This window comes from Talpa occidentalis, unplaced genomic scaffold, assembly GCF_014898055.3.
Source record: "Talpa occidentalis isolate TD23 unplaced genomic scaffold, MPIMG_talOcc4v2.1 talOcc4.9, whole genome shotgun sequence".
NCBI classification, from domain to species: domain Eukaryota; kingdom Metazoa; phylum Chordata; class Mammalia; order Eulipotyphla; family Talpidae; genus Talpa; species Talpa occidentalis.
The window spans coordinates 76836306-76858025 of NW_023605305.1; the positions used below are offsets into that span (position 1 = coordinate 76836306).

At 38.9% G+C, this 21720-nt stretch overlaps 1 protein-coding gene across 2 annotated transcripts in view; it reads left to right on the forward strand.

Moving 5' to 3' along the window:
• ASH1L (ASH1 like histone lysine methyltransferase) overlaps window positions 1-21720 on the forward strand; it is a 213512-nt gene that overhangs the window by 47462 nt on the left and 144330 nt on the right. For both annotated transcript variants that reach the window (XM_037499166.2, XM_037499167.2), the window contains one exon: window positions 15256-19819. In XM_037499166.2, coding sequence (XP_037355063.1) covers window positions 15256-19819 — 4564 coding nt within the window. The remainder of the gene's footprint in view (window positions 1-15255; window positions 19820-21720) is intronic.

A 21720-nucleotide genomic window follows, 5' to 3' on the forward strand; every position in this document is an offset into this window, starting at 1 on the left:
GCTGCAGGCAGCTTCGGAACCCAGCGCTCAACTGCTGCGCCACCGGGGAGGCCCAATTATGTGTTTTTTAAATAAGATTTATTTATGTATACAAGAACTGGGGTACAGGCCAGAGGTATGGGGGGTGAGGATTCACCAGAGACAGAGTGGGGAGCAGAACAGGCTGATCGACTGAAATACACTGCAGAGGGGAACAGCGGGCGAGAGACAGGAAAGGTCTTCTGTGCCATGTGGATAGCTCCCTGCCCGAGGATCCAACTTGTGCTGCGGAGGCTGTGGATAGCTGCACAGTGCTATGCTTAACCCCCTTGCACAACCAGGGTGGCCCATGGTTTTGTTTTGTTTTTTTTTTTTTAAAGAGATTTCTGCCTGCACCCCACCCCACCCCCATGCCTTGCATTGTCAGATGTTTTGATTCTCTTCTGATTATTTGCCACAAATCTTAAGCAACAGATATAAACATTTAAAAGATATTTTCTGAATATAAGCAGACTTAAGAATCTTGCCTTGCAAATATTTCTAATTTCTGGCATAATTTTGTAACATGTTTCATACAGTTGTTTATCCAGTCTTTCTGTGCATGTCTTAGTGGTAGCTCTAGTGTTTGCAATATACATTTACAACAAACAATAGAAATTCGCTTTCAGATGATACTGTTGCTTCATGGGTATCTTATAATAGCAAAATAAGCTAAGTTCCTCCTTCCCTTCCTTGTTCCCTGTGTCATTGCTATAATTCATTTCATTTATCAGTAAGAAGATACATGCTTCTTACTGATATATCAGTAAGAATATATATATATATATATATCCCAATACATTGTTACGATTATTATTTTGAACAAACTTATTGCTAGGTTAATTAAGAATAAGAAAAATGCTTTTATTTTACCCTAACTTTTTCCTTCTCCAGTGATCTTTCTTCATGTAGACCAAGGTTTCTGACCAGTGTAATTTTCCTTCTCTCTAAAAGACATTTTACATTTCTTTTTAAAAAAGATTTATTTTTATTTATTTATGCATACAAGAACTGGGGTGTAGGCCAGAGGTGCAGCGGGGGGGGGGGGGCGGCATAGGGGGTGAGAGGATTCACCAGAGACAGATTGGGGAGCAGAACAGGTGGATCTACTGAAATACACTGCTGAGGGGAGCAGTGGGCAAGACAGGAAAGGTCTGCTAAGTCATGTGGGTCAGCTCCCTGGCCTGGGATTGAATTCATGCTGCAGTGACTGCTTGGCTGGTGGCTTGGGATTGCTTGATAGCACTGAAACTTTTACCCTTGAGCCACCAGGGAAGCACCCCCTCCTTTTTTTTTTTTAAAGATTTATTTATTTATCTATACAAGCACTGGGTACAGTCAGAAGCGCCGAATGGTGAGAGAATTCTCCAGAGCCAGAGCGGGGAGCAGAGCAGGCAGAATGACCAAGTACACTGCTGAGAGGAGCAGCGGGCGGCAGGAGAGGTCTGCGCGCCATACGGGACCCTCACCTGGTGGCCGGGGATCGAACCAGCACTGTAGAAGCTGCGGGCAGTTTCGCAACCCAGCGCTCAACCGCTGCGCCACCTTGGAGGCCCTCCCTCCTTTTTTTTTTAAATAAGCATTGGCAAATAGCAGGAAACTTTTTTTTAAAGATTCGTTTTTATTTGTTTATGCATATAAGGACTGTGGTGTAGGCCAGAGGTGTGGGGTGGGGGTGGGGGAGCCATGAGAGGTGAGAGTATTCACCAGAGACTGAGTGGGGACCAGAATAGGTTGATCCATTGAAATATACTGCTGAGGAGAGCAATGGGCAAGACAGGAGAGGTCTGCTGCAACATGTAGGTTAACTCCCTGCCTGGGGATCAGGATTGAACTCATGCCAGGATCCACCAGGGAGGCCTGACTTTTCACATTTCTTGCAATTCACATCTAGTAGCAATACATTCCCTCACTTTTTGTAAGAGAAAGTATTTCTCCTTCACTTTTAAAGGATCATTTCATAGTGTACAGTATTTTAGGTTGGTCTTTTTCTTCTTTCAATACTTTAATTATGTCACTCTACTCTCTAGTATGCATGATTTCTGAGGTGGATATAATTTTTGTTTCTTTTTGTTCCCCTCTGCTTTCACAGTTTTTTTCTTTGATTTACTGTGATTTGAAAATGAAAGTTAGAAGTTTAGTTTGGTTTCGTTTTTGTATTTATCCTGCCTCATTTTCTAGAGCTTTAATTAAGCATCAGTGGGTTTTGTATTTGGCATTAATTTGGGGGAATTCTCAGCCATTGTTTCAAATATTTCTTCTGTTCCTCTCTCTTTTCCTTCTGATATTCCCCTTAAGTGTGTGTCACACAGTTTGTTGTTCCATATTTCTTGGATATTTTTTCTCTTTTTTTGTTTGGGTAGGTGTTACTGGGCAAAGGGTCTAAAAGCTGTCACCAGGTCAGAACCGCTCTCATTTTCAGGGTCTGGCACCCCACTGCCACAAATGCAAACAAAAGGGTCTTTTGTATGAAGGAAAAAAAAGAAGAAAATAATTTGTTCTGAACATCGGGTTAGAGGGATAGGGACCAGTGGGGCTGGGGGGTTGGAGAAGGTCCAGTAAACAATGGATGGTGTGAGGTAGAGTTGCACCTATATGACCGTGGCAAGATGTGGCAGAACTCTGCAGCTGTTGAGGTCAGGGACTTCGCCTCCCCTGGGTGGAGAGGAGTGAGAAGGGGTAGTAGCTGCCTTTCTCAACAGCTCCAGCAAAATAGAGTGCCTCATTTTGTTTGAAAAACTTAAAAAGAAAAAGTGGATAGCTCTGCCCCTTCTCAGCAGTACCCTCTCTCTATTTATTATTTATTATTTTTTTAATTTAAATTTTACTTTTATATTCCCCATAAAATTACAACCCCCTTATTTTGACCCCAAACTCTCCTTTCCCCACCCGCCACCCCCCATAGAATGTCTCTGGTGCATAGTTGTTTGTTGATTTTGATTTTTTCTTTCTTATAGTTATTCTTTTCCCTGGTCCCTTATTTAAGTTTTCTAGATTCCTGCTATGAGTGAGACCATCCGGTATTTTTCTTTTTCTTTCTGGCTTATTTCGCTGAGCATGATCCCTTCCAGCGCCACCCATGTTGCTGCAAATTGCATGTGTTTATCTTTTTTGAATGCTGAGTAATATTCCATGGTATATATGTACCACATCTTCTTGATCCGGTCATCTATTTTTGGGCATTTGGGTTGTTTCCAAAGCTTAGCTATTGTAAATAGTGCTGCGGGTGCAGGTGCTCTTTGGAATTGATATTTCTGTGTCCTTTGGGTAAATACCTAGGAGTGGAATTGCTGGATCATATGGAAGCTCTATGTTTAGTAGGTCAAGAAATCTCCATACAGCTCTTCATAGTGGTTGGACCAGTTTGCAGGAGATTTCCTTTTTCTCCACACCCTCGCCAACATTTGTTGTTGCTAGTTTTTTTAATATGTGCCATTCTCACTGGTGTAAGATGGTATCTCATGGTAGTTTTGATTTGCATTTCCCTGATTACAAGTGATGTTGAACATTTTCTCATATGATCAGGGGCATAGTTTAGACAAGGACTCTGCACAGGTTTCCATCCTGAGTAGTGTGGTGTCAAGCATGGAGTTTGGGTGCTGCTCCAACAAGGCAGGTTTTCCAGTTTTTCTCTCTGCCTTTCAGTTTTGGAGGGCTTTAACCCTTTAACCTGAAACTCAGATTCTTGACCCATTTTCTTTTGGTTAATAAGCCCATCAGCAGCATTCCTCATTTCTGTTACAGTTTTTGATCACTAGCTTTATTTTTTATTTATTCTTAGAATTTCTACCTTTTAGGGCCTCCCCTGGTGGTGTAGGCGGTTGAGCACAGCGCTGTGAAGCTGTCCGCAGCCTCTGCAGTGCCAGTTAAATCCCAGGCCGCTGGCGAGGGTCCCACATGGTGCGACAGACCTCTCCTGCCACGCCTGCCACTCCCCTTAGCAGTGTATTTCGACAGTCTGACTGTTCTATTCCCCGCTCGGCGCTCTGGCTCTAGTGAATTCTCTCTCCCTTCCCCGCTTCTGACTGTACCCAGTGCTTGTATAAATAAATAAATAAATCTTTAAAAAAAATTTAAAAAGTATTAATCTTGTTAGATTAAGGATCCACCTGTATGTCATCATGTAATCTTAAGTAAAGTGTTAGATGTCTTGCCTCCAAATATAATCACATTAAGAATTAGGGCTTCAGCACTTGAATTTTAAGGGGCCACACAATTCAATCCATAATGATGGTACTCACAAAAACTGAGTATTAAGTAAGCTACCACAAAATGTAAAAACAAACAATATACTCTGATTACAATGCAGTAAAACTGGAAAGTTATAAATAATAAAAGCAGCTTCTGAAAGTTTCCAGAAACTCAGCGTTTCTAGATTAATTAGCAAAGTGATTTTTGGTTTTCAGGTAAAGCTTGTATTTCAAGGGAAGTTACCATTAAAGACTAATTAAATGGAAAAGAACAAAAATAAATGGAATAAACAATTGAACTCAGTAGTTACCAAGAGAACAAAATAATCCTGTTAGAAAGAATAGTGCTTGAGAAACCTGAAGGCAGAAATGAACTAGAAAACAAAAGTAATAACTAAGAGTGGTTCTTGGGCGGGGAAGGGGAAAGGATAGAGCATGTCATTTTATTTAGCAAGTCTTACCTAGAAATAAAAATTAGGGAAAAGAAAAGTATATAAAATAAGAGTGTTAAAGGGCAAAAAATTCCAGATACAGTTGACTTTTTTTTTTTTAATTTTTTTTTTAATTTTTTTTTTTTTAATAGAGGCATGTTTTATTTATTTATTTGTTTGTTTTGTTTATACATGCACTGGGTACAGTCAGAAGCGCGGGAGGGTGAGAGAATTCACCAGAGCCAGAGCGGGGAGCAGAGCAGGCAGAAGGACCGAAGTACACTGCTGAGGGGAGCAGCGGGCGGCAGGAGAGATCTGCGCGCCATGTGGGACCCTCCTCTGGTGGCCGGGGAGCAGCCGGGGATCGAACCAGCGCCGCAGAGGCCGCGGGCAGCTTCACAGCCCAGTGCTAAACCGCGGCGCCACCAAGGGAGGCCAAAGATTTATTTATTTATGCATATAAGAGCTGGAGTACAGACCAGAAGTGTGGGGGTGAGAGGATTCACCAGAGACAGAGTGGGGAACAGAATAGGCAGAAGTAATGAAATACACTGCTTAGGGGAGCAGCAGGCGAATCAGGAGAGATCTGCTGCACCATATGGGTCGCCTCCCTGGCCAGTATTGAGCTAGTACTGCAATGGCTGTGGATTGCTTCATAGTGCTGCTTCTCTATCTCTTCTGCCACCAGGGAGGCCCATCAACATTATCGTTTTAAAATTTTTTCACATGCAGTTCTGTGGTAATTAAGCACATTTGCGTTGTTCTGAAACCAATATCAAAATACATCTACAAAAATTTTTCTCTTCCCCAACTGAAATGCTGTACCCATTCATTAAAGTGATTCTCTTCCATTCCAAAACCCATGGCAACTTGTCCCTATGAATTTCACTGCTCTAGATATCACATGTAATTCGAATCATACAGTGTTTGTCTTTTCATGACTGGCTTATTTAGTATAATGTTCTCAAGGTTTATTCATGTTGTAGCATTTCCTTTGATGGCTAAATAATATTCTGTTATAGGTGTATACCACATTTTTCTTTCATTTATTTGTCAATAGATATCAGTAAAGTTGCTTACATAGTTTGACTATTTGTGAATAATGTTGTTGTGATCATTGGTATACAAATACCTGTTCAAGGAAAAAGAAAAATATCAGATGGTTTCACTAATACCAGGAATATAGGGGAACCAAATAAGACAGCAAATGACAGTACAAAACACCACAAAGCAAAAATGGACAATTATAAACCAGAGACATCCTGCAGGGGAGGAGGAGGGAGAGGGATCAGAGGGAGCGAGGAGCACAGGGAGGAGGGAGGAGCACAGGGGACTGAGGTGATGGTGCACTGGTGCATTGGGGAAGGAAACTCTATGGGGACTACACCTGAGGGGGTGGAGGGAAGCAAATATTGTTTAAAAATGAACAATGATGTAAAAAATTTTAAAAATTAATATAAAAAATTAAAAAAAAATTCTTTTTTTTTTTTCGGGCCTCCCTGGTGGCGCAGCGGTTGAGCGCTGGGCTGCAAAGCTGCCCACAGCTTCTGCAGCACCAGTTCGATCCCTGGCCACCAGCGAGGATCCCACATGACACGCAGACTTCTTCTGCCACCCACTGCTCCCCTCAGCAGTGTATTTCGTCAGTCTGCTGCCTGTTCTGTTCCTTGCTCTGGCTCTGGTGAATTCTCTCGCCCTCCCACGCTTCTGACTACCCAGTGCTTGTATAAATAAATAAAGAAATCTTTTTTTAAAAAAAATTCTTTTTGGTGCTAGATAAGTTGCTTTTAACGTTTGTATGGAAAACTAAGAGTAGCAGAGATATTTCTGAAAACAATAACATGCGGAAATTAGACTTGTTAGATAATAAAGTTAAAATAAGTAGAACATGGATAGAGAGAAAATTAAGGACCCAGAATGGAGTACGGTGTAATAGACCCAAGTATATATGAGAATTTAGGGTAGCAATTCACAGCAGAGGATGAATGATGAAATGATACAATAAATTCCATTAGAGCTGGGTGAGTTCTCTAGAATTTACATGCACATATGCCTGTGTCCTTGTATTCACACACACACAAAACCAACTTCACACGTGTATTTAAATCTTTTCACTGATGTATTTCCTTTAAGAATATAAAGATGCCTTTGTTTTTCAGAGTAAAGAGAGGCAACTTTTTTTCCGTAGTTAAAAACTCCTTAAATTTTTATTCCTGGCACTACCACGCTTTACAGGCAATGTATCTGAAACAATGAAAGCAGAAGTAAAAAAGCTACAACAAATGAAAGACCTCACAGTACACATCTAATTGATACTATATTGCATTAATCATAGTTGCCCTGAAATCAAGTTTCCTAGTTTAGTTTTTTAAGCCATGTTAACTTTCCTGACTCTGGATCATCTTCCTTCAGTGGCAGATTTTTCACAGTTCCTCTACTGAATTTGGAATGACTGTCTCAAATTTACCTGTAGCTTTGTGACAACTCCTTGCTTTCCCACTAGTAGCTGTAGTTCTTTTTTGTTATATTTTCAGAACCTTCTACCATGGCCACCATTTCACTGACCAGATTTATAACCACCGCCAGCAAAACTACCGCCCTTTATGGATACATTATTCGTTTTTTTAAATTTATTTATTTATTTATGCATACAAGAACTGGGGTACATGGCAGAAGTGCGGGGGATAAGTGGGGAACAGAACATGTGGATTGACCAGAATGCATTGCTGAGATGAGCAGCAGGTGAGATAGGAGAGGTCTGCTGTGCCATGTGGGTCACCTCCCTGGTCTGGGATTGAATTTGTGCTGCAGTGGCTGTGGGTGGCTTCATAGTGCTGGCCCTTAAACCCTTGTGCTACCAGGGAGGCCCCGGATACATTATGATTGCTGTTTTCTGCTATAATTTCTAGAATCATTACCCATTACCACATTTCCTCCACCATTGTAATTATCAATCATGTCCTCCATATCTGGCATGATAACATCTACCACCTTGGTTTCCATGCCCTGGCCCACCACTATACCCTTCTGTAATACTATAACCAGGACTTCTGCAGTTGTTGCCACTGTCACATCCAAATTCATTATTTCCACCATTACCACCTCCATAACTACCTCTGCCTTGACCTCCATAGCCTCCTCTTCCACCACAGTTTTTCCATAGATACCTGCATGACTCAAAAGTTGCCAGATCTACCTCCATGACCTCTTTGTGACCCAGGAGACCCTTCTCACTTCTTATGCTCATTAATAGTGTGGTATTTCTGAATAAATTCTACCAACTGTATTATGATCATTGAATGTTTCAAAACCTCTTTTGTCTACTGACTGTCTTCCATAACTGTGTGGTTTTAATCTTGCCATACTTTTCAAAATTGTCTCTCAAATTATATTCTTCAGTATCTTTAATACCACCAACAAAAAGTTTGTTCACTCATAGATGACCACCAGACTTTGTTTTAACTAGGTGCTCTCAACTTTGTGTGATTGAAAACACATTGCTGCATCCATTTCTTTAACATTTAAAAAAACCAAAGCTTGTTGAATATTTTGTTTGGGGGGTGGGTTATCTCATCACCACACAATCTGTAAATTTGTCCCATTAAAATCTTCTCTTAAAAACTAACATCTGTAGGTCAGATCAGCAATAGTTTACTCAGCTGTTCTGATTCCCCAGATCATGACCTTTTACATTCTATTGTCTTTCTGTCTTTTAAAAGTAGAAATTATAAGGTGCTTAATCTGAAAAGACTATCATATGCTGTACTTCATAAAGCAAGACTAGGCAGGTGAGGGACTCCTATAGGGCCTCCCAAGGCTAGGTGTCTTTACCCTTCCACTGCCCTTCTACAAAAAATAAAACTTCTGATTGCTACTTTATCTGCTAAAATAACATTCTCCCCACCCCACCCCTTTTTGTTTCCTTGCTGTTCTTTACATGGGTCTAGATTTCTTTATCCATTAAAACCTGTCTTTTACTTTTGCATTTCATAGAAACTGCTATTGTATGGTTACCAGTGATCCCTCACATTGTTAAATTCCACCAATATTTGTTCTCATTTCTGCTTGATATGTCAGCAGCATTTGACAGTTGTAACTCTTGGAAATATTTCTTCCTTTTATTTCCACTCTGTTACTTCAGGCTTCTCAATCTTTGCTGATCTTGTTAGTCTTAGGATTTTCTAATGTTACTCTCTCTTATAGTCACAAATATAAACCTACACACACACAATCAGAAGATAAAATAATATGTGGATGTCAAGCAGTTTCAAGACTTTGCATCTGTATGTTCCTGTCTTCCAAATTTAAATCTTCCTGTTCAGACTTCTATTTGATGTTTAAAAGGCATTCCAATCTAAACATGTCCCAAACTGAACTCCTGATAGTCATATTTAATTACCTTTCAGTCACATGCGTATCTTCTCATCACTTCTAATGTTTCTACTCTAGTCCATCTCACTATTACCTCTTGTCAGATAACTAGTACAGCTTGCTTAACAAGACTTCATGCTATAACTCTTGAATACCTATAGTTTTATGAACAGAGCAGTTAGAGGGAGGGAATGTTTGAAGATGTAATGAAATCCTGTTATTCTGCTTAAAACCTTTTAGCGCTTTCCCATTTCATCCAGAATAAAAGCACAAGACTTTTTAATGGTCTGAAGGCCCTCCATAATCTAATTCTCTCTGATCACATTCTGTATTACTCTCCTCAGACAGTGGCTCTTGTCCTGCCACATTAGTGTTCTTGATCCTGTTAATAACTTTCTCACTGCAAAGTCTTTACTCAGATGTTTTACCTGATCAGTGAGACTTAATCCAGTCGCCTCAATTTTGTAAATTCGTTCTTGACATTTAACATTCTCAGTTGTATTTCCCATAGTATTTTACATACTGGTAACTGCCTTCTGACAATATTCTAATAATTTACTCTATTTTTCTTCCTAAGAGAATCATTTTTATAGTACAGAGGTCTCTCCCCCCCCCCCCACCCCGGGCGCCTGCACACACACACACACCTATCATGTCATGAATTCATAAAGAATGGGTTCCACCACTTAAGACTCTTTCCATTGGTTCAACTGGACTGGAACTTCAGTTGAACCTGAATATTTTTCTCTTTGACTTCATTTCCCCCTGATAATTTTCTTTCATGCCTTTCAAAGAGCTATCTCAGCTCTTAGAATGCTTGATATACTCAATAGATATAGTACTTCTCTTAATAAGAAACTTACCCTGTACTTGTTTATTTACAATACTAGCTGAATGCTGAGTAGTAATATCAATTCCAGTTTTGCCATGGTAACATCTGTGGGTCATTCCTTTTTAAACAGTGCCCATGATGCCTGCAATATCACCTTTCTTGTAAATTCCCATGCTTGTGGCCAAAGGAACAGCTCCATGATTTCTAGAGAATATATAGTGGGTACCCCTCATCTTTCTCATCTTTTCTCTCATTTTGGCAATATAGTAGAAGGTGGATGTTCTTTATTAAAGATTACTATATTTTTCTTTGTCTCTCCCACTGAAATATAGACAACTGTGAGAGAAGGAATTTTTGTCTTTGCTGTTTAATATATCTCCAGGAATGGGCAGGCAGCAATAAATGTTTGTTGAATGAAGAATCAGGTCACATACCTCTTTTGCCTAAAACCTTCCTGTGGCTTCCCTTTGCTTGGACTGGGAAAAATCTGTCCCCTAGACTATTCTTTCCTTAATTACTCCAGCAGATCTGGATTCCTTGAATAAACCTCAGGAGCTCCTGTCTAAGGACATAGACTTTTGTTTCTTCCGTGGGGTGTATTGTTGTTAAGTATTTATGTAGATCCCTTCTTCATTTCCTTTGGGTTTCTGCACAAGTATAATTTTTCAAACAACATATTTTAATATTGTAAATCTTTTCTAACCCTTTACTCTTCTTATTGCATGCTGTGATTTTCTCTATAACACATTTCACCGCCTGACATATTGAATATTTTATGTTACCTTCTTGTTGCCTTTACCCTTCTCATATAGTATAAGATGCAAATGAAACTATTTTATTTAATGTAACAATTAAAAGAGTTTTGACTTAAAGTCACACTAGGTTTAAATAATGCCCCAGTTAATTAACTGGTTAAGTGACCTTGAACAGGTAATCTAATATCTGAATTATTCTTTGTTTTTTTAAAAGATTTATTTATTTATGCATGCAAGAACTGGGGTACAGGCCAGAGGTGTGGGAGCTGTGTGAGAGGATTCACCAGAGACAGAGTGGGGAGCAGAACAGGCAGACTGACTGAAATACACTGTGGAGGGGAGCAGTGGGCAAGACAGGAGAGGTCTGCTGTGCCATATGGGTTGCTCCTTGGGCAGCTGGGGATCTGAACTCATGCTGCAATAGCTGTGGACAGCTTCATAGTGCTAACCCTTAACCCCTTTTGCACCACCAGGGAGGCCCTAAATTATTCTTTTTAAAGATCTGTTTAGTGGAGATAGGTATAGTAACTGCATCATGTGTTATAAGGATAAAATGACAATACATGAGTTACTTGGTATGGTTTTTCATGTGTATTTGAATACAATTAAAATTTTAACTTCTTTTCAAATAAGAAAAAGAAAAAGTAGAAAGATAGCTGATTAATTTGGACAAACATGCAACATAAGAGATACAAAGAACTATTATATTTAAAAGATTAAGGGTTTTTCTAAATCTGAAATAAATTCCACTATTTAGAAAAATAATATGGTCCAAGATCTTGAATAGCTATTCCACTGCTGATGAAATACACATGGCCAGCAAAATCATGTGACAGTGCCTACAACATTACATGTAATAAAGTAAATGTAAATCGAAATGTAAGAAATTATGTCTGTTTTTTGTGGTCTTAAATTATGACAATCCTTCATGTTTAGTGCATTGACATGTTATGAAAAATAACTCATGTAGCTTAATATGAAAATGTCAAGCAACTTTTCATGTTCCTGTTGGCCATCTTTATTGTCTTTGGAAAACTGTAACCCAAGAATACAAAGCAATGTAGGGAAAGCATCAACAGATGAATGTAGTAGATTTTGCAACCAAAGAACTGACAAAATTGAAACCATATGAAAGGTTTTTGTTTTTTTATATTCTTATGCTTCTATTTCTGTGTAAGTCCTTATACAGTCTATTGAAGTATACTTTACAGGCATTATTTTAGTTTCAGGTATACAACATAACAATTCAACATTTGTACACATTGCAAAATGATTATCACAAATTTATCATCTTTTCATATCAACTTTCAAACTTACTATTTCATTTGTCTCAGAGTATTATTGGACTTTTTTGTTGTTGACCCAGTAGTTTGTTCAGTAGTATGTAGTATAATCTCTCCACACATTTGTGAATTTTCAAGTTTTTCTCTTAAGTGATTTCTAGTTTTGTACTCTGTGGTGAGAAAAGATACTTTTGTCTCAGTCTTCTTGCATTTATTGAGGGTTTTTTAAATTATTTATTTATTTATACATACAAGAACTGGGTGTAAGCCAGAGGTACAGGAGGTGAGAGGATTCATCAGAGAGAGCGGGGAGCAGAACAGGCAGATGTACTGAAATACACTGCTGAGGGGAGCAGCAGGGCAAGGGAGGAAAGGTCTGCTGTGCCATGTGGATTGCTCCCTGGCTGGCAGGGGATCAAACTTGTGCTGCAGTGGCTGGTGATAGCTTGATAGCACTGTCTTTAACCCCTGGGCCACCAGGGCGGCCCTCATTTATTGAGTCTTGTTCTATGACCTAAGATATAGTCTTTTCTGGATAATTTCATGAGCTCTTGAAAAGACTATGTTTTGCTTTTGTGTGGAATGTTCTGTATATGTATTTAGTCCAACTGGTCCATGTTATTAAGGACGGTATCTCTACATTGATTTTCTATCTGGATGACCTGCCCATGGATTAAAGTGGGGTATTAAAATGTCTTAGTATTCTGTTGCTGTCAATTTTTCCCTTTAGGTCTGTTAATATTTGCTTTATATATTTCTTGTAGCTCTTTGTTGGGTGTATAAATATTTGCAATTTTATTTTTTTTTTTTTAACGATTTATTTATTTATTTATTTATTTATATAAGCACTGAGTACAGTCAGAAGCTGGGAGGGTGAGAGAATTCACCAGAGCCAGAGTGGGGAGCAGAACAGGCAGAAGGACGGAAGTACACTGCTGAGGGGAGCAGCGGGTGGCAGGAGAGGTCTGCATGCCATGTGGGACCCTCGCCCGGTGGCCGGGGATCGAACTGGCGCTGCAGAGGCTGCAGGCAGCTTCGCAGCCCAGCACTCAACCGCGCCACCAGGGGAGGCCCAATATTTGCAACTTTATATCCTCTTGTTGGATTTGTCCCTTTATTAATATGTAATGCCCTTCTGAAAGATTATCAATAGTTTAAAATGGCCAAAAAGATAACCCTTTGATTAAAAATAGTAGATTTGAAAATTATTTACTTGGTAATTAACTGTAAAAATAATAGTATTTGAAATGAAAATTCACTAATTTTGTTGGAACAATAAAGAAGTGATAGTAAATTATCTAAAACAGTTGTAAGAGTCATTCAAATTTTCAGGGTTTGGAAGCATAACAATATAACTTGTTAGCTTATTGTTTATTTTCAGAATTATCAGAATTAGGGTTATTAGATGTTTCCATTATTTCTTCTACAATAATCATTACCTAACTGTAGATTATCAGAAGTCATAAAATATTAAATAAAAATGTAGTGCTTGTGGCCTCCCCGGTGGCGCAACTGTTGAGCGCTGGGTTGCAAAGCTGCCCGCAGTCTCTGCAGCGCCTGTTCAATCCCCGGCTGCTCCCCGGCCACCGGAGGAGCATATGGCACACAGACCTCTCCTGCCGCCCACTGCTCCCTTCAGCAGTGTACTTCGGTCCTTCTGCCTGTTCTGCTCCCTGCTCTGGCTCTGGTGAATTCTCTCACCCTCCCGCACTTCTGACTGTACCCAGTGCTTATATAAATAAATAAATAAGTCTTTAAATAAAAAAATGTCATGCTTATGAAATCTGGATTTTTGTAATTTTTTTCCCCATTTGAACGCTTATTGGTACATATCTTTCCAGTGTATGTAATTATTTTATATACCTTTTGGCCCAGCATTTCCAGCTTTAGTAATTAATCTGAATGAATTAATTAGGCAACTAGACAAAACTTTTAAATTTGATTATCATTATTTTATTCATAGTAAATAGGAATTTTAAAAGCAAGCAGTTGGGCCTCCCTGATGGCGCAGGCGGTTGAGTGCAGCGCTCTGAAGCTGTCTGCAGCCTCTGCAGTGCCAGTTTGATCCCTGCCAGCTGCGGGGCAACCCACATGGTGTGGCAGACCTCTCCTGTCTCTCCAGCTGCTCCCCTTAGCAGTGTATTTCAGCCAGTCTGCCTGTTCTATTGCCCACTCTGTCTCTGGTGAATCCTCTCACCCTCCCGCACATCTGGCCTATACCCCTGTTCTTGTATAAATATAATAAAATCTTAAAAAAAAAAAACTGTCAATTTTACTTCAATTAAAAAAAAATCTGTGCTTGAAATACAAAATAAAAATAGCTCTTTGTTATCCAAAAATAAAGAAGACTCTTTTGTGATATCATGATTCATTTGTGAAGCATATAGAAGAGTTCATGTCTTAGATAACAATTTTTATTAATGCCTTTAAAAATACTTCCAACTCTTGAGGTTTTATTTTAAAACACAATCTAAAGAAAATTTGAGTGCATTTTATTGTCTTTTGTACTCTTCCCACATTGAGAAAACTTTGTTGTTCCTTTTTTTTGAAGATTTATTTATTCATGCATGCAAGAACTGGGGTACAGGCCAGATATGCGGGAGAGTGAGAGGATTCACCAGAGACAGAGTGGGGAACAGAACAGGCAGGCTGACTGACTGAAATACACTGCTGAGGGGAGCAACAGGCAAGACAGGAGAGGTCTACTGTGCCATGTGGGTATCTCCCTGGCCTGGATCAAACCTGCGTTGCAGAGCCTGCTGACAGCCCCACAGCGCTGCGCTCAACTGCCTGCGCCACCAGGGAGACCCTTCGTTGTCAATTTAATATTATAATTGACAGTGAGAAATCAGTCAGGAATTGTCCCATTTTGGTTTCAAATCACTGAAATCAGTGAGAGAGATAGTCAGTGAGCCATTGTTTTAAGATGACCGTGAGATATACTGACAGCCTTTCACTTTGAGAAATATTATATTCACGTGCTAATGTGTATCTTGTCTAAAGTAAGATGAATGTAGACTACTGGAAATAACCTTTTAAAAACAAGGTCATATCAGTGAAATATCCAGCAATGTAGTTGGTATTGCTGAAAAACATCTTAAAAGTTTCTAATACAACAGTAGAAGAACTAACCTACTTTGACTTAATGTAATAGAATTAGGTTTTGTTTTTTGGGTTTTTTTAATTTATTTTTTATTTTTTTATATATTTTATTTTCTATTTTTTTACATTTTTCATTTTAGGTTTCGTTTTTAGAGCAATGTTGTCTGTCATTTATCTGATATGTGCTCAATTGGTTTGTTCGATTATAATGCTAAACTGAAGGTGGTATAAGCTTTACTCTCTCTGAAATCCTTTTTTTAATTCAAATTCTAGGACCCTTCAAAGCTGTACAAGAAAGCAGGTGATGTTTCAACCATTGAATGCCAATCTGAAGAAAGCATCCATCTTCACTCACAGGGAGAAAATCATCATTTGTCTAAGAAACTTTCCCCAGTACACTCAGAAATGGCAGATTACATTAATGCGGCATCATCTACTCTTATTGGTAGCCGGGATCCCGATTTAAAGGAGAGAGCATTACTTAATGGAGGAACAAGTGTAACAGAAAAGTTGGCACAGCTCATTGCAACTTGTCCTCCCTCCAAGTCTTCCAAGACAAAATCGAAGAAGTTAGGAACTGGCACTACTGCAGGATTAGTTAGCAAGGATTTGATCAGGAAAGCAGGTGTTGGCTCTGTAGCAGGAATTATACATAAAGACTTAATTAAAAAACCAACTATCAGCACAGCAGTTGGATTGGTAACTAAAGATCCTGGGAAAAAGCCAGTGTTTAATGCAACAGTAGGACTGGTCAGTAAAGACTCTGTGAAAAAACTAGGAACTGGCACTACCGCGGTATTCATTAATAAAGACTTAGGCAAAAAGCCAGGGACTATCACTACAGTAGGACTGCTGAGCAAGGATTCAGGAAAGAAGCTAGGAATCGGTATTGTTCCAGGTTTAGTAAATAAAGAATCTGGAAAAAAGTTAGGACTTGGCACTGTAGTTGGATTGGTTAATAAAGACTTGGGAAAGAAATTGGGTTCTACTGTTGGCCTAGTGGCCAAGGACTGTGCAAAGAAGATTGTAACAAATTCAACAATAGGGTTGATTAATAAGGACATTGGAAAGAAATTAGTGAGTTGTCCTATAGCAGGACTAGTCACTAAAGATGCCATAAACCTTAAAGCTGAAGCACTGCTCCCCACTCAGGAACCGCTTAAGGCTTCTTGTAGTACAAGCATCAGTAGTCATGAAAGTCAGGAACTTTCCGAATCAATGAAAGACAATGCCACCAACAAAACTTTTGAGAAGAATATTTTACGGCAGAGTAAAGAGAGCATATTGGAAAAGTTCTCTGTTCGAAAAGAAATCATTAATTTGGAGAAAGAAATGTTTAATGAAGGAGCATGCATTCAGCAAGACAGTTTCTCATCCAGTGAAAGGGGGTCTTATGAAACTTCAAAGCATGAAAAGCAACCTCCCGTATATTGCACTTCTCCGGACTTTCAAATGGGAGGTGCTTCAGATGTATCCACAGCTAAATCCCCTTTTAGTGCAGTAGGAGAAAGCACTCTTCCTTCCCCATCACCTACTGTGTCTGTTAATCCTTTAACCAGAAGTCCTCCTGAAAATTCTTCACAGTTGACTCCTAATCCGTTAATTTTAAGTCCCACCGTGGAACTAATGGAAGAAATTTCTGAATCTGTTGGAAAGAACCAGTTTTCTTCTGAAAGTACTCACTTGAACATTGGTCATAGGTCCATGGGTCATAGCATGAATATTGAATGTAAAGGAATTGATAAAGAACTAAGTGATTCAAAAACGACACATATTGATATTACAAGAATAAGCTCTTCCCTGGGAAAAAAGCCAAATTTGACTTCTGAATCCAGTATTCATACAATTACCCCCTCTGTTGTGAACTTCACTAGTTTATTTAGTAACAAGCCCTTTCTAAAACTTGGTGCAGTAACTGCATCAGACAAACACTGCCAAGTTGCTGAGAGCCTAAGCACTAGTTTGCAGTCCAAACCATTAAAAAAAAGGAAAGGAAGAAAACCTCGGTGGACTAAAGTGGTGGCAAGAAGCACGTGCCGTTCTCCAAAAGGGCTAGAATTAGAAAGATCAGAGCTATTTAAAAATGTTTCATGCAGCTCTCTATCAAATAGTAATTCTGAGCAGGCCAAGTTTATGAAAAATATTGGACCATCTTCATTTGTAGATCATGACTTCCTTAAACGCCGATTGCCAAAGTTGAGCAAATCTACAACTCCATCTCTTGCTCTCTTAACTGATAGTGAAAAACCATCTCATAAGTCTTTTGCCACTCACAAACTGTCCTCGAGTATGTGTGTCTCTAGTGACCTTTTGTCTGATATTTATAAACCCAAAAGAGGAAGGCCTAAATCTAAGGAGATGCCTCAACTGGAAGGTCCACCTAAAAGGACTTTAAAAATCCCTGCCTCTAAAGTTTTTTCTTTGCAGTCTAAAGAAGAACAGGAACCCCCAATTCTACAGCCAGAAATTGAAATTCCTTCCTTCAAACAGAGTCTGTCTGTGTCTCCATTTCCAAAAAAGAGAGGCAGGCCTAAGAGGCAAATGAGGTCACCAGTCAAGATGAAGCCACCTGTACTGTCAGTGGCTCCATTTGTTGCCACTGAAAGTCCAAGCAAGATAGAATCTGAAAGTGACAACCATAGAAGTAGCAGCGATTTCTTTGAGAGTGAGGATCAACTTCAGGATCCTGATGACCTAGATGACAGTCATAGGCCAACTATCTGTAGTATGAGTGACCTTGAAATGGAACCAGATAAAAAGATTACCAAGAGAAATAATGGACAATTAATGAAAACAATTATCCGCAAAATAAATAAAATGAAGACTTTAAAAAGAAAGAAACTGTTGAATCAGATTCTTTCAAGCTCTGTAGAATCAAGTAATAAAGGGAAAGTGCAATCCAAACTCCATAATACAGTATCAAGTCTTGCTGCCACATTTGGCTCTAAATTGGGTCAACAAATAAATGTCAGCAAGAAAGGAACAATATACATAGGAAAGAGGAGGGGTCGAAAACCAAAAACTGTCTTAAACGGCATTCTTTCTGGTAGCCCTACCAGCCTTGCTGTTCTTGAGCAAACAGCTCAGCAGGCAGCTGGGTCAGCATTAGGACAGATCCTTCCCCCTTTACTGCCTTCATCTGCTAGCAGTTCTGAGATTCTCCCATCACCTATTTGCTCTCAGTCTTCTGGGACCAGTGGAGGTCAGAGCCCTGTGAGTAGTGATGCAGGCTTTGTTGAACCCAGTTCAGTGCCATATTTGCACTTACACTCCAGACAGGGCAGTATGATTCAGACTCTTGCAATGAAGAAGGCCTCAAAGGGGAGAAGGCGATTATCTCCTCCCACTTTGTTGCCAAATTCTCCTTCACACTTGAGTGAACTCACATCTCTGAAAGAAGCTACTCCTTCTCCCATTAGTGAGTCTCATAGTGATGAGACCATTCCCAGCGATAGTGGAATTGGAACAGATAATAACAGCACATCAGACAGGGCAGAGAAATTTTGTGGGCAAAAAAAGAGGAGACATTCTTTTGAGCATGTTTCTCTGATTCCCCCTGAAACCTCCACAGTTTTAAGCAGTCTTAAAGAAAAACATAAACATAAATGTAAGCGCAGAAATCATGATTACCTCAGTTATGACAAGATGAAAAGACAGAAACGAAAACGGAAAAAGAAATATCCCCAACTGAGAAATAGACAGGATCCAGACTTTATTGCAGATCTGGAGGAATTAATAAGTCGTCTAAGTGAAATTCGAATCACTCATCGAAGTCACCATTTTATCCCTCGAGACCTTCTGCCAACTATTTTTCGAATCAACTTTAATAGTTTCTATACACATCCTTCTTTCCCTTTAGACCCTTTGCACTACATTAGAAAGCCTGACTTAAAAAAGAAGAGAGGGAGACCCCCTAAGATGAGGGAGGCAATGGCTGAAATGCCTTTTATGCATAGCCTTAGTTTTCCTCTTTCTAGTACTGGATTCTATCCCTCGTATGGCATGCCTTACTCTCCCTCACCCCTTACAGCTGCTCCCATAGGGTTAGGTTACTACGGAAGGTATCCCCCTACTCTTTATCCACCTCCTCCATCTCCTTCTTTCACCACTCCACTCCCACCTCCTTCCTACATGCATGCTGGTCATTTACTTCTCAATCCCACCAAATACCATAAGAAAAAACATAAGCTACTTCGACAGGAGGCCTTTCTTACAACCAGCAGGACTCCTCTTCTTTCCATGAGTACTTATCCTAGTGTCCCTCCTGAGATGGCCTATGGTTGGATGGTTGAGCACAAGCACAGACACCGTCACAAACACAGAGAACACCGTTCTTCTGAGCAACCCCAAGTTTCCATGGACACTGGCTCTTCCAGATCTGTGCTGGAGTCTTTGAAGCGCTATCGATTTGGAAAAGATGCTGTTGGAGAGCGATATAAGCATAAGGAAAAGCACCGATGTCATATGACCTGCCCTCATCTCTCTCCATCAAAAAGCTTAATAAACAGAGAAGAACAGTGGGTCCACCGAGAGCCTTCAGAATCTAGTCCATTGACCTTGGGCTTGCAGACGCCTTTACAGATTGACTGTTCAGAAACTTCTCCAAGTTTGTCCCTTGGGGCATTCACTCCCAGCTCTGATCCAGCCAGCAGTGATGAACATACAAATCTTTTCACAAGTGCAATAGGCAGCTGCAGAGTTTCAAACCCTAATTCCAGTGGCCGGAAAAAATTAACTGACAGCCCCGGACTCTTTTCTGCACAGGACATTTCACTAAATCGGCCTCACAGAAAGGAGCCGCTGCCTTCCAGTGAAAGGGCAGTACAGACCTTAACAGGTAAGAGGATTATTTTGCTGCCTGTTACTTGTATTAGAGAAGTAGATGATTTTGCCCACAGGTTGCCTATTAATATATGCCTGAACTTTTAATAAATCTGTGTTTTTGTTTTTATAAACGTTTTAATAAACATTGTTTATAAATGTTTTTATGAACTTTGAAATGTTATTTTCAAAGTTTTTGTTTTCCGTAGATGTGAAAAGATAAGGCATGTCTTTGTGTTAATTTTGTATCTTGAGATCATTATCAAATAACACACAGCTTTGTAACTAGGAAAAAAATGTATCTTTCTTATACAAAAAGGCATTACAATTTTTTTAATGAGAAATGGCTCATATGTATGTTAGTAATTGGCAGAATTTTTTTATACACCAATTCAGAAATTATAAATGCTTCTATGTTATAGGAAAAATACTTTAACTCTGTATGTCTTATTAAAAGTGTAAGCACTCAAAATGAGCAATTTCATAAAGTTGAATTATCAGAACAATTTCATTTTGCTGAGTAGAGTATATTTAGGTTTCTTCATAAAAGATGCTTCAATTGGATATAAATGGCATGAAACAAATCCAGATAATGTATTTATAACATTCATAACAAAGTGTTGTTTAAGAATATAAAAACAGAAAACAACAAAGGACCCATAACCCATTTATATAAATGATATCTCTTCAATCTGAAGTTTTTATCAGAGATCTCAACCCTAAGGGTTTGTAAATTAACTCTAGGAAGTCCATAAAACTTCTGATGTAAATAAAATTATGTGTACCTGTGCTTCTGTGCTTTTTCAGGTGGAATTCCATACATTTCATCAGATTCTCCAAGTAAACTCTTTGAATTTCAGTATTCTTTCCTATAAAATGGGATTGGATTGTTGCAAAAAGTAAATGAATTTACAGTATTTTTCAAAGCAATCTGCACATAGCCCACATGTTAATTGGTATTATTGTTTTCTCAAAAGATTTAAAAAAATTGTGAATTAGAGGAATACAAACTTTTCAAAGATGAGTTTCTATTCTTGGTTTTCATTATCCATGAATTTTTGAAAAACAAAAGCTATCTTGGTGGAACAGCTGAGTATTCTGTAGTTTTCAAAAGTGCAATAAAGAGAGGTCTGACCTTAAACTTTAATTAGGTTTATTCAACAAATTTTGAGCAAATACTTAATCAACAATTTATTGAATACTATTTTCCAGACATTGTGCCTTATACATTAGGAAATAAAACACAGAGGTTCAGTTGTTCTTGTGCAACTTTATAGTAGAAGAGATGGATAATAAGCAAAAAAAAATTACACTTTATTATGGCCATGATAAGGCCATAATAAAAAACAAAGTAGAGGGTTTTATGAGAACATGAAATAGATACCAAATTCAGCAAGACTTCTCTGAGAAAGTGACTATACTTTTACCTAAAGGATGAGCAGCAGTTAGCTGAGTAAACAGAATTCATCTCATTTATTCATTCACTAATCATTTATTCATTTAGTTACTAAATCTTTAAAAAGTCTTAGCACTAGTCTAGTCACGAGCATATAATATAAAACAATGTCTGGCCTCATTAGCTTTCAGCTTTATTAAGGAAATGTGGTAAGCATATAAAGATAGACTGGAATAAAATGCTATTAGAGTGGATACTTAAAGGGAGGTGGTTATCTGTTTAGATAATGATTTACTAATGGCCTGAAGTTGAAATTTGAAGGATAAGAATCCATCAGCTTCTCAAACTGATGTTTGAGTAAACAGTATGTTTGAAGATCCTGAATGGGAAAAGAGCTTAGTTACTGGAAAAACTAGAGGGACAAAAAGGTGGTTCATTATGGTAGGCAAATGGAATAAACACAGAAGAGAATATTGAGAGAGTTGTGAAAGAAGAATTCCAGACCACATGTTAATGATTTT